Raw genomic sequence first — 13,542 nt, forward strand, 5'->3', positions numbered from 1 at the left:
ATGCCTGTGGGGGAAGCCTCCATAAACTCCCAATAGTGTGGAGTTCAAAGAATTTCTGGTTGGTGAACACATTCACACCAGGAGTGTGACACACACCCCAACTCCATAAGAACAAAACCTGCTTTCAGAACCCTCCCAGACCTCCCCCTATGTGGCTTGGTCTGGCTATTCATTTCACTTGTCCCCTTCATCGTATCCTTAATAAACTGGTAAACATGTCTCCCTGAGTTTTGTGAACTACTCTAAGAAATTAATTGAAACCAAGGAGGCGGTTGTGGGAACCTCAGATTTGTAGTCAAATTGGACAGAAACTGAGAGTAACCTGGAGACCTATTACTTGTGATTGGCATCTGAAGTAAGGCAGGAGCAGCCTTGAGGGCCCAAGCCCTCTTAATCTGTGGAATTGGACACTATCTCCAGGTAGATAGGGTTAGAATTGAGTTAAATTGTAGGACCCCAAGCTGGTGTTGCAGAGAATTGCTTGTTGTGAAGAAAAACCTTCATGCATCTGGGGACCAGAAGTGTCCGAGTGAAGTGTTGTGAATGTTTTGTAAGTGAAGGGTAAAGGAGACACATAAGAAAGACACAAGAAGAGGAAAGAACTGGCTTTTCCATATACAAGAGGGAAAAACTGAGGTTGTTCTAAGATATCACCCCCCTGTTATTGAGACAAGGAAACTGAAGGGACTCCATGAAAAAAAAAGCTGATTTAAAAAAATTTTTTTAATGTTTATTATTATTTTTTTTTTGAGAGAGAGAGAGAGAGAGAGAGAGAGAGAGAGAGAAAGTGGGGGAGGGGCAGAGAGAGAGGGAGACACAGAATTCAAAGAGGGTCCATGCTCTGAGCTGTTAGCTGTTAGCACAGAGCCCGATTCGGGGCTTGAACTCACAAACTGTGAGATTATGACCCGAGCCAAAGTTGGATACTTAACTGAAGTATCTTAACTGAAGTATACTTAACTGAAGTAACCTCAGTATTTAAAAAATTTACTCAGCCTGAACTGAGTAACCCAGGCGCCCCCCAAAAGTTGTTTTTTAACTCCTTTTCCTGCTTCTATTCTTGCTAAGACCTGCACTCCCACCCTGCATCCGGGCTTATGGTACAAACAATGTATGCCCTCCTTGTAAAGGTCAAGGAGTTAATGAGTTCTTTGGAGTCTTGCGGCACAATAGATGATATCTAAGAAGTGACTTCGTGGGGTGGTCACAAGGTTTTCCAAGAACACTGACTCCAGACACCACTAACTCCTGACACCGAGACTCCTGGCTCCAGGGACATAAGTGACTTATGGAGGACACCTGAGCACCGGCCTTGTTTTGAACGGTTCATGGATGCCTGAGAGGATAGTACATCAGACCATCATCCCCAAATCCCAGAGTGGGAACAAAGACAAGACTCATTCTTCTTTCCTTTTTAAAAAAAAAAAAAAATTTTTTTAATGTGTATTCATCTTTGAGAGAGAGAGAGAGAGAGAGAGAGAGAGAGAGAGAGAGAGAGAGACAGAATGTGAGTGGGTAAGGGGCAGAGAGACAGGGAGACACAGAATGTGAAGCAGGCTCCAGGCTCTGAGCTGTCAGCACAGAGCCTGATGCGCAGCTTGAACCCACGAACCATGAGATCATGACCTGAGCCAAAGTCGGACACTTAACTGACTGAGCCACCCAGGAGCCCCTCATTCTTCTTTCCTTTTGGAATCTCCCAGATGCTCTGTCTGCATCAGCACTCTCTCTATATCTTCAATAAACTCTGATCTCACTTCCTGCTGGCTTGAGTTTGATTTCTATCCTGCATAAAGCCAAGGATCCTCTTGGCTGTTCCTGCAAGACCCCCTCTGGGTCCTCAAACCCAGACAGCTTGTATCACTATGGGCTGAATTGTATGCCCCTCCCAACAAAATTCATATGTTAAAGTCCTAACCTCTAGTACCTCAGGATATGATATTTGGAGATAGTCTTTAAAGGGGTAACTAAGTTAAAAGGAGATCATTAAAGTAGACCCTAATCTAATATGACTGGTGTCCTTTACAAGACAAGGTGCCTTTCACAAGACAAGGAACAAGGTCACAGAAACCAGCTCCATCAATACACTGACCTCAGACTTCCAGTCTCCAGAACTATGAGAAAATAAACTTCTTTTGTTTAAGCCTTCAAGTCTGTAGTACTTTGTTATGACAGACCTAGCAAACTAATACACCTTCCAGTGTATTTGAATTTTATTTATTTATTTTTTTGTTTATTTAGTTTGAGAGAGAGCAAGTGCAAACACTCAAGTGGGAGAGAGGGAGAGGGTGAGGGAGACAGAGAATCCCAAGCAGGCTCCATGCCATCAGCACAGAGCCCGATGTGGGGCCCGAACTCACAAACTATGAGATCATGACCTGAGTCAAAATCAAGAGTCAGCCACTTAACTGACTGAGCCACCCAGGTGCCCTAATTTAACTTGTTTTCTATAGCAACTTCTCCGATAAGCAATTATTAACTTCTATAATCTGAATGTCAAGTTCCTTTGATTTTCAAAAAATTTTTAAATTTATTTATTTTTGAGAGAGAGGGAGAGAGAGAGAGAGAGAGAGGCAGAGCAAGTGGGGGAGGGGCAGAGAGAGAGGGACAGCGAGGATCCCAAGCAGGGCCTGCACTGTCAGCACAGAGCCCAACGAGGGGCTCAAACTCACGAACTTCGAGATCATGACCCGAGCCGAAATCAAGAATTGGACTCTTAACCGACTGAGCCATGCAGGGGCATCTCTCTTTTTTAAAAGAGAATTCTATTGACTCAAAAAAAAACAGAAAAGCAAGACAAACAATGTCTGGAGATCGAGAAAAATGAGATGAGTTTGGGAAAGTAAAGTTTGTTGCTTAAAAAACACTGTATTTTTAATTGCACAAGGATGTTGTAACAGCACTCTAGCTGATCTTAAGAGTTAATTGGCTTCAAGTTAACACACTCCTTGCTTGCTGGAGATGAAGGACCTTCATCTGTAACAGAACCAATTTGCTTTCTTTGAGATTTGCTGGCCACTGGCCGTGTGGAATAGAGGACCACAACGTTCGAAGACCGCAGAAGCCAGCAAGTCTGTTTGAAGTCCCCTTAGCTTTCTGATTAGCTCAGATACCTCTTAGCAACATGTTTTTCATTTTTAAGGTCACACAAATGACTTTACTGACCTCTGTGCACATATGTAGACCTTGTCCTCCTTTGCAGAAAGAACAGACTATTCTTGCACAACCCTTGGGTACCAAGGAACCAGAACTTGTTGCACAACCTCTGAGTAGTACCAAGATAACTGAGGCTGGCATCATGGAGTCTGCAGCGGGCGCCGGCTGGCTCATGATCTTTCGCTCGCGAACGCACGCGCGTGCTCGCGCGCGTGCGCACACACACACACACACACACACACAATTCTGGAACAGGCAGAAACCTGGGAGTTCTCCTTTGGACAAGAGTCTGCCTTCTCCCTAGATGGCCAGACTCCTGAATAAAGCTCATATTCCTTTTCAGTCAAAACTTATCTATCGTCTTTTGAGTATTCGCCTTGCAAGTGACTGGCAGCTGAACTTGTGTTTCATTAACAGTATGTTTTATGTGGAAAACCCAGAACATACAAACAACCAAAGAAGATAAAAATCACCTGAATCCCACTATACAAAGGTAATCACGTTAAAAAAAAATTTATTTTAATGTTTATTTATTTTTGAGAGAGAGAGACAGAGAGTAATCAGGGTAGGGGCAGAAAGAGAGGGAGCCACAGATTCTGAAGCAGGCTCCAGGTTCTGAGCTGTCAGCACAGAGCCCAACGCGGAACTCAAATTCACAGACCGTGAGATCATGACCTGAGCTGAAGTGGGACACTCAACCGACTGAGCCACCTAGGCGCCCGCAAAGGTAATCACTGTTAAATATTGTGGTGCAAAGACACCAAAACTTTCTTTAGTAGCATGTTTTCTTTGAAATAAACAACAGGCCCCAAGGGAGTCACTTTTGCTAAACCCCATCAAGACTCAACATTTAAACCTAACTGCACTTCCAGCCTCTCCCAACAGTGGAACTTTAAACCAATCAGTCTGGAATTTCCAGATCTGCACCGCTAAGGTAATCCGTATGATAAGACCCTTTGTCTTCCCCTATGGGAAGGTAACCTCCACTGAAATATCCCATTCTTTTAACTTCTTTGTCCCACCCTCTTTCTGCCTATAAAATGCCTGCCATTTTGTACAACTTGGAGCTCCTTTCTACTTGCTGGATGGGATGCTTCCTAATTCATAAATTTGTTGAATAAAGCCAATTAGATCTGAAAACTTACTCAAATGTTGCTTTTTAACAGTATGTATGCATATATGGATAGGTAGGTATACACATACACATCACACATACATAAATGTCCCCCCACATGGGATCCTACTGGAATACTTGTTGTGTCTGCTTCTTTTCCCACCCAATGATACATTAAGAACATTATTCCATGTCATTCAATTGTATTTCTGAAGATGGTTATTAATATCTGCTTTTATAGTGAGAACTAAGTAGCATTACAGGAAAAGTGATGAAATTTTTAAAAAGTCAGGCTCCAAAAGATATCTCTCAGTCACAAGGGAAACTAGAAGACAGATAGCAACAACACTCTTTGCGGAAATCACAAAATGTTGAAAAAGCAAAGGATGAGGTCACAGGACACACTGAGAGGAGATGTTCGTACCGGATGTGGAAAATATAAATTTAGAGCTCTCCTCTAGCTGAATTTCTTCCCAAGCTTTGTGAGCCCAGAAGCACAGCCCATCCCCCTAGTTCACTGAGGATGTATCCCTAGTCTACTGAAAACTATTCCCTTTGAAAAGGTAGTTAAATCTCCCAGTGACAAACTAAACTACCTTCTTCAACATTTCCCCAGGGATCTGATATTTTGGCCTTGCCAGCACACACAACCTGTGTGTCAATTAAGAAGAGGGATCCCGGGGCACCTGGGTGGCTCAGTCGGTTAAGCGGCCGACTTCAGCTCAGGTCACGATCTCGCGGTCCGTGAGTTCGAGCCCCGCGTCGGGCTCTGGGTTGATGGCTCAGAACCTGGAGCCTGCTTCCGATTCTGTGTCTCCCTCTCTCTCTCTGCCCCTCCCCCGTTCATGCTCTGTCTCTGTCTCAAAAATAAATAAAACGTTAAAAAAAAAAAAAAAAGAAGAGGGGTCCCTTTCCTGCTGTCCCTTCTTCTGTACGCTGAAGCCCTAAACTAGACACAGGACTTGGGAGGATATGATACTGCCCCCCTGCCACCCGCTCCAGCTCATACTTTGACCCTTGGTCTAATAACTGCAGAGTAGTTCCTTACACAATGGCCTTGTCTGATATGGTCCCTGTAGATTTACTTAAACTTCCATGGAACATATGCAAAAATAATCTTAATCTCCCCATCCCAGCTGTCACTTTGCCCAATTCAAGAACTTCCTGTCTTATCCCACTCCAAGTTCCTCCAAACCAGGCCAAGGGCACACAAGCCATGTTATAGGGCTTTGCTCCATAATAATAAATTATTATTATAGCTACCATTTTTTAAGTGTTTAGTTCTGTACCAGACCTTGTGCTAAATGCCTTATATGCATTCTTTTATCTTCACAACTCAATGAAGAAGTAAGTTTAATTATTATTCCCATTTTACAGATAAGATTGCTGAGACCTGAGAGAGTAACTTGACTGGGCTAATTATGCCACAGATACTAATGAGTGACAAGGAATCAATTCTGGTTGGTCTGTTTCCCACAAACATTTCCCGTGCACCTCTTGTATGAAAGGCAGTTTGCTAAAAGCAAGAGAAAAAGGCATAAGGAAGACCTTTCCTTGAAATCCCACCATCTTTGAAAGAGTTTACAGTTTAGGAAGTTTAGGAAGGAATATGACAAACACACGATACACCAATACAAGGCACAAGGTGCTAAGCTCGTGCGAAAGGGTCAAAGTTCTCTTAGAGAGATGGGAGAGCCTTTGGGGAGGAGATGGAATATGAAATGGGCTTTAATAAGGGTTTTCGCAAAAGATGTTTGGAGGACAGCGTTTGGGGGAAACAGCGTGAGTAAAGGTATGGAGAACATAGGCAAGGAACAATAAATAGTTTAACTTACAGAAGTAGAGCTTGGGAGAGTTGTGGCTGATAAAGCTGTAGCATTACATGACTTCAGTACCTAGCTAAGGAACTTGGATTGGTGGATGGAATACCAGATGGGTTTTGAGTGGGGTGATGGTAAGTCTGGGTATACAAACCTGAGAAAATTAATGTTGTAGCTACCTGTGTTATAAATTAGCACAGGGAGAGATCAAAGATAGAGATCACTTGGGAGGCTACTTGTAATAGACCAGGAATTCTTGGTCTCAGTACTATTGACTTTTGGGTCAGATAATTATCTGGGTGTGTGTGTGGGGGGGGGGGTTGTTCTTTGCACTGTAGATGTTTAGCAGCGTCTCTGGCCTCTATTCACTATATATTATAACATTCCACCCCACCCCCAATTGAGGCAAAATCGCCCCCATTGTGGGCCACTGTAATAGACCATATTACAGGCAGAAATTTTAAAAGGTGGATGTGACACATGGGCAAGGGTAAAACCTAAAAGCTTTGGTAAGTGTTTGGAGTCCAGAGGACTGGGGATCAAATAGAACCAGTGAAAAGGCCCTATAGGCCATGTAGTCTAACATACTCCTAATTGCTTGCAACACTAAACTTTTTAGAAGGGCAATTTGGTAAACCCTTTTGAAGGTAGTTTGGTAAAACCTTCTAACAATAACAAAAACTATCTTGCCTTTTGGCCCAGCAATTCAGTTCCTGGAAATTTATCTTAAATGATTCAAATGAAGACACAGAATCTTTGTGTACAAAGCAATAATACTTACATGGAATAGTGACCATGCCATTCTCAACAATTGCACCCTCATACCTACCACATTGAACAGTGCCTGCTAAATGAGAGGCTCAGATTTAAGAAGTCAATTTAATTTTTTTTTTTTAACATTTATTTATTTTTGGGACAGAGAGAGACAGAGCATGAACGGGGGAGGGGCAGAGAGAGAGGGAGACACAGAATTGGAAACAGGCTCCAGGCTCTGAGCCATCAGCCCAGAGCCCGACGCGGGGCTCGAACTCACGGACCGCGAGATCGTGACCTGGCTGAAGTCGGATGCTTAACCGACTGCGCCACCCAGGCGCCCCAAGAAGTCAATTTAAGATTCAGATGTGTGATCCAAAACTCTGGAGAAGTCGTAGCTAATGAAACAAAATCCCAGATGGGGTGAAAAAGGCAGATATCAAGAATCCAAGTATAAAAGCTCATAACTTTCTTTTTTAACTTCTTTCTCATATCATAGAGAAATGACTGGAATTTTGTCTATCCGTGCTTTTTTTTTTTTCTAATGTGAGGTTGTGTCAAGGAGGGATTTGAACTCACAACCCCGAGATCAAGTCATATGCTCTACCAAATGAGTCAGCCAGGCTCCCCCCACCCTCCACAGTTACTGAGATTGTGTTGGCCAAAGGAGGAGGGAAGTTATGGCGTCAATCAATGACGTCATCTGCTAAGAAAGACCCGGTGCGCCCCCCATCCCCACTCCGGTTTGAACTCTGCCTGAGGAGTCTCGCTCTTTGCCCGAGGACATTCCTTTAAAATAAGAATTTCGAGACTTCCAGTGCAAAGTTGCTGGGAAACACGCTGTTCGGGAATGAGGACGTCCTGGGGCACACTCCAATGTACAGAGATTAAAGAGTTCCCGGCAACTTGGTTTTTAAATTGCCCTGCAAACATGAAATCCTAGCTGATCCGGCAGCTACTCCGCTACGGTGGTGACAGACAGCCTACCAGCCGGGCGAGAGGGAGGCGCCGGGCGGAAGAATGGCAGGCGTGGCCAACCCGGAGGCGGCTGGAGGCCGCGCCCCCTTCCCAGAGTGCCCCGCAGCCGCTCCCCGCGAGATCTCTTTTCTAGCCAGCCCTGGCCCGGCTCAGAAGGCGCTCCCACCATGGATGGTCTTCGGGCTAACGCAGGGCTGTTGAGGCGCGGGCGGTTGAGACGCCGGCGCCAGCCGCAGCCACACAGCGGGTCGGTCCTGGCCCTGCCCTTAAGGCCCAGGAAGATCCGAAGGCAGCTGAGGAGAAGCGTGGCGTCCCGCATGGCCGCACTGAGGGCCCAGACACTGCCGAGCGAGGACTCGGAGGACTCGAGGGTGGAGTCGACGGTCGACGATCCTGGAGACCCGCTGGCTGGTGGGGCAGCGACCATCCCGGATGCGGCCCGGCGAGAGCCGTACGGTCACCTGGGGCCTGCAGAGCTGCTGGAGGCCTCGCCCGCGTCCCGCTCCCTGCAGACCCCCCGCGCGCTGGTGGAGGCGCAGACCCCGCCGGCCCGCCTGGTGGAGGCTCAGACCCCGCCGGCCCGCCTGGTGGAGGCGCCCGCCCTGCCCGCGCGCCTAGTGCCGGCTCCCGCGCCTCCCGCGCGCCTGGTGGAGGTTCCCGCTGCGCCGGCGCGCGTGGTGGAGACCTCGGCGCTGCTGTGCCCTGCCCAGCACTTGGCGGCCGCCCCGCCATCCGTGGCCCCCGCAACGCTGTCGGGGCCGCAGGTGGATAGCACCGGCGGGGAGTTGGCCTGGGACTCGCCGCTGCAGCGCGTCCTGGCGGAGCTGAACCGCATCCCCAGCAGCCGGCGGCGGGCCGCGCGCCTCTTTGAGTGGCTCATCTCGCCCATGCCGCCAGACCATTTCTACCGGCGCCTGTGGGAGCGGGAGGCGGTGCTGGTGCGGCGGCAGGACCACGCCTACTATCAGGGGCTTTTCTCCACCGCAGACTTGGACTCCATGCTGCGCCACGAGGAGGTGCAGTTCGGGCAGCACCTGGATGCTGCTCGGTACGTCAACGGGCGGCGCGAGACCCTGAACCCCCCCGGCCGCGCGCTGCCTGCCGCCGCCTGGGCCCTGTACCAGGCTGGCTGCTCCCTGCGCCTCCTCTGTCCGCAGGCTTTCTCGACCACAGTGTGGCAGTTTTTGGCCGTGCTCCAAGAGCAGTTTGGCAGCATGGCAGGCTCCAACGTTTACCTCACGCCCCCCAATTCGCAGGGTTTTGCCCCCCACTACGACGACATCGAGGCTTTTGTGCTGCAGCTGGAAGGTAGGAAACTCTGGCGTGTGTACCGACCCCGGGTCCCGACCGAGGAGCTGGCCCTGACATCCAGTCCCAACTTCAGCCAGGACGACCTCGGTGAGCCGGTGCTGCAGACTGTGCTGGAACCTGGAGATTTGCTCTACTTTCCTCGGGGCTTCATTCACCAAGCCGAATGCCAGGATGGAGTGCACTCTCTGCACCTCACCTTGTCCACGTACCAGCGCAATACCTGGGGCGACTTCCTGGAGGCCGTCCTGCCCCTGGCAGTGCAGGCTGCCATGGAAGAAAATGTGGAATTCCGAAGGGGTCTTCCCCGAGATTTCATGGATTACATGGGGGCCCAGCACTCAGATTCCAAGGATCCACGAAGAACCGCTTTTATGGAGAAGGTGCGAGTCTTGGTTGCCCGCTTGGGACACTTTGCCCCTGTCGATGCTGTGGCTGACCAGCGAGCCAAAGACTTCATCCACGACTCTCTGCCCCCTGTGCTGACTGATAGAGAGAGGGCACTAAGTGTTTATGGGCTCCCAATTCGCTGGGAGGCTGGAGAACCTGTTAACGTGGGGGCCCAGTTGACAACAGAAACAGAAGTGCACATGCTTCAGGATGGGATAGCTCGGCTGGTGGGTGAGGGAGGCCATTTGTTTCTCTATTATACAGTGGAGAACTCCCGTGTTTATCATCTGGAAGAGCCTAAGTGCTTGGAGATATACCCACAGCAAGCTGATGCCATGGAACTTTTGCTCCGCTCCTACCCAGAGTTTGTGAGAGTAGGGGACCTGCCCTGTGACACGGTGGAGGACCAGCTTTCCTTAGCGACCATGTTATATGACAAGGGGCTGCTGCTCACCAAGATGCCTCTAACCTGAACTAGTTTCTTCTTGATTGTTGGAAGCAAGACAGTGGTGATTCTCTCTTAGCCACCATTACCATCTTTTTGGCAGGGGGGTGGGGTAGGAGGGACTCATGTTCTTACCTTGATAACCATTTACCTTTATGACTGCTCACATTTACCTTTATGACTGCTTTAATGTCACAAATTTCAGATGGTTTTCCAGGAATCACCACTTCATCTAGGCACAAAAGTAAAAGCAGAAGTTGGAGGTGGAAAAAAGGAGCAATTTTTGCAGAAGTAACTTTGATCCCTGATCATTTCAGAGCACCAGCTTCATCACCCTCAGGCTTCAGCGTACTGTGTAGCACTTGCTGTGTCATTCTGCTTGAGACATTAGAAGTTTTTATTTGGAATTTGCATCCTTCATTTGAGTTCTCTTCAGTTTGGGGGGAGGGTTGGGGTCAGTATCTTGTTTGCTACTGTGAGTTTGTATGAATGTTAGAAAAGTTATTAATTAAAGTGCCAAAGAATGTTTCTCTTTTTAAAGGCTAGATTATTATGAAGGAATTGGGTTGGGGGGTGGGAGATAGGAAAAATCTATAATGACTGATGTGAAAGGTAACTTGGGGTGGTTGTAGGATTGAGGCCAATTCTATAACTTTGGGGGTAATTTATTCATTTTAATCATGCTACTTGAACCCCAAACAGCACAATCCTATTGGAAAAGTTAAGAGTGCATTATGTTTTTGCTCCGTGCTTGCTTGCATCAGTGGCTGGCATTGCTCCCCAAGGGACAGCATGTCACCTAGTTGTGCTATCACAGGCCTCAGTCAACCAACTTATAGCAAGCTGGCCATGAAGGGAGGCTGGTGTTCAAGTTACTTTCCACTCTCATTTTTTTCTGGCAGTTGGAAGAATCTTCCCCAAACCTGGAAAGTGAATATTTTCATGGTTGGTGGAAAAGAGCCTGGTGTACCAGAGAGAGCACTGGACTTGGAACCAGAAGACCTGGGTTTGGGGTGGTGGCTGGTAGGCAGCTGGCTGAATGATCTGAGGCTGCCGCTACACCTGGGCACACAGATTTTGTAAGTATATTTTGGTACAGCTTGATGTCTGCACTTCATTTAGCTTGTGTCTGGAACTTTCAGAGCCTATCACCATATCTGATAGGTGCAGTTCTATATAAGGTTGAGAACTTTCTGAGGTCTTTTTTTTTAAGTTGGGAAAGCATGGATGTACATAAAATAAAAATGATAGCTCTCTCTCCAGTTCTACTTTCCAGAGGTAACTACTATTAAAAGTTAAACTCACAAGGCTTTGTTTGGATGCTTAATCAAACATACGGTAGTTTGTTTGTTTTTTGGTTTGTTTTATACTCTTGTTTTTCTAATCTGTCAGTTTTGGACCTAACTTTTCAAATCAGTTCAGTTAGAACTACCTCTTTTTTTTTTTTTTAAAGTGACAAAATAGCAAATAAAACCCAGGGGACAGACAGAAAAAAAAATAAAAGGACTAAAAGGATGGCAGCTAAGAAGGAAAGGTAGTAACCTTTCCTGACTCATCCTACCAGGCTCAAAACTAAACTCCCCAAACACCAGATCCCAGAAAAGGCTTGTTAAAGGAGTCACGTGATAGTACTCACCCCTAGGGAACCTACCCTGAAAAGTTTGTTGTAGAAAAGTACAGAGTTTCAATGGTTTATGCCCTTCCTTGGGCTGCCAGTAGACACGTTTTGCTTCCTCCTTCATTTTTCCTATGGCCCTCTCCATCCTGAATATTTTCTGTGTCAGCAAGTCCTTTTGGCTTAGTGTTTGAATCTAGATCAGAAGAAATGATGTTGAAAAAAACAATTGTATTAGGCTGCAAATCATCAAAAAGCGTTAATAAAGTAATGTATTGTGCCTGTTGGTGTTAGGTGGTGGTACAGTGCCTCAGAGCATTCTCTTCTGATGTTGGTTTTACACTTGTTAATGAGAAATTTACTTTAGCTTTTTGGGCATGATGAAAGGAACCTAAGAAATGCTTGCTTGATGTGAAGCTGGTTTTGTGAATTATATGAAGAAAGAATCTTACATTTTTAAAGTCTTTGTCCCTCTGTTTCTTCATCTCCTCTAACAACTCTGAAAAATTAGAACCACCTGTTGAACTAGAATGTTCTTTGGTAAAAGCCCGGATTCGGAGGTTAAAAAGGAAAAGGAAAATCTAGGGGGCTAGCTCTAGCCACTCAATCCATCTCTAGGTCTACTTGTAAAAAACAACTTGGGTTTAGTTGATGGTGGGCAGAAAATGGGAGGGGAAGGAAATACATTTCAGAAACAACAACCCTGATTTTGAGGGCTACTTGATAGGCTGATGCGGTGATTGTTTTTATTTTTTTATTTTTTATTTTTTTTTACTAATAGGGTTTTATAGTCTGATCTTGCATAGATGTTTTTGTATCTTCAGAAAATATGTATCTGAGGGGTTGTAGAAAGTATTTCTGTGATGGTGAAAAGGGTCTGAGGAACTCTTGAAAACATAGCTTGCACTTAACTACCCTGTTCTTGATCTCCTGAAGCATTTCTTGGTTCCCTTCATTTTCTAAGTTGAGTATCTTCATGGCCTGGTGAATTTCCCTGAAAGATAAGAGGTACTTCTTAGATTGTTTTTATCCTCAAAAAAAAAAGGTATCAGGGTGGTAAATACAGGAGTAGGAATCAGACAGGAATCCTAAATTCCAATCTTCACTGCATTTTGCTGAGCCTTATCTGCAAAACTGGTATGGTGCTTAGCTTATAGGGATGTTGGTGTAGTTTCTAGGAGGATATATTCGAAGATACTAATGGTACCATTTATTGAACACCTTAATGGTGGGTACTAAACATGTCATCTCTTTAATTATTACCACAGACCCATAAGGCAGATTTATAATCTGCATTTGGTAATGAAAAAACAGGCTCAGAAAGTTTAAGTAACTTACCCATGTTCACATTGCTAGTATATACCTGAGCCTGGGATTCAGACCCTGGTCTTTTTGACTCTAAAGCCTGTCATCACAGTAGGCACTTGATAAATGTTAGCTGGATAAATGAATAACTTAAAACCACCTGGAATGGAGAACAGGTGTGTGAACTTCATGACCTATCTAATTTAGGCCAGTTTTTCTGTTACCCACTTAGGTAGGTAGGTAGGTAGGTGGATGGCACAGGTGAGCCTGTGCTTTTACAGCCATTAGACAGCCTAGAAACGCAGGGATGTATTGTGTTAACAAGGATGGGACAGTGGACAGTATAAGAGGTCACGGCAGGAGTCAGGTTCAGAGCTTACTTTAGAACAGCCTCATGGTTCTCTAGGAGCAGCACATCTAGGAAGGTGTCCCTGACCCGGTCCCCTTGGAGGTTGAGGGCTAGGATGCTACGGCAAGCTTCTAGTCGTACACCTGCTGACTCTTCATAGTGGATGGCCCAGAGCAGGAGATCTGTCAGCTGGGGACTCACTTGGCCAATCTGACCCAAAGCTGCAGACATTAGAGGGCAGTATGTATGTTCCACTGTCACTTAAGAGGGAGTTAGCTATATATCCTAACATCCAGAAATGGCCTTATT

The 13,542-nt window shown here is 46.2% G+C and overlaps 2 protein-coding genes across 7 annotated transcripts in view; one reads left to right on the plus strand and one right to left on the minus strand.

Annotated features, from left to right (window-relative positions):
- The window catches only part of HEATR4 (HEAT repeat containing 4), a 50,933-nt gene that overhangs the window by 7,185 nt on the left and 30,206 nt on the right, over positions 1-13,542 (minus strand). For 2 of the 3 annotated variants that reach the window (XM_040477612.1, XM_040477613.1), the window contains exons 11-13: positions 12,495-12,573; positions 11,616-11,775; positions 10,138-10,196 (exon numbers count right to left, since the gene is read on the minus strand). In XM_040477612.1, the coding sequence (XP_040333546.1) occupies positions 10,138-10,196; positions 11,616-11,775; positions 12,495-12,573 (298 nt within the window). Of the gene's footprint in view, positions 1-10,137; positions 10,197-11,615; positions 11,776-12,494; positions 12,574-13,264; positions 13,455-13,542 lie in introns of all 3 variants that reach the window. The other variant, XM_040477614.1, reaches the window with a different exon arrangement.
- RIOX1 (ribosomal oxygenase 1) overlaps positions 7,825-13,542 on the plus strand; it is an 8,327-nt gene continuing 2,609 nt past the window's right edge. For 2 of the 4 annotated variants that reach the window (XM_040477628.1, XM_040477629.1), the window contains exon 1: positions 7,924-11,043. In XM_040477628.1, coding sequence (XP_040333562.1) covers positions 7,989-9,992 — 2,004 coding nt within the window. In that variant the 5' untranslated portion in view covers positions 7,924-7,988 and the 3' untranslated portion in view covers positions 9,993-11,043. Of the gene's footprint in view, positions 11,044-13,542 lie in introns of all 4 variants that reach the window. The other 2 variants (XM_040477627.1, XM_040477630.1) reach the window with 2 other exon arrangements.

The sequence above is a fragment of the Herpailurus yagouaroundi genome, unplaced genomic scaffold, assembly GCF_014898765.1.
Source record: "Herpailurus yagouaroundi ecotype Mexico unplaced genomic scaffold, PumYag 141, whole genome shotgun sequence".
Classification (NCBI taxonomy): domain Eukaryota; kingdom Metazoa; phylum Chordata; class Mammalia; order Carnivora; family Felidae; genus Herpailurus; species Herpailurus yagouaroundi.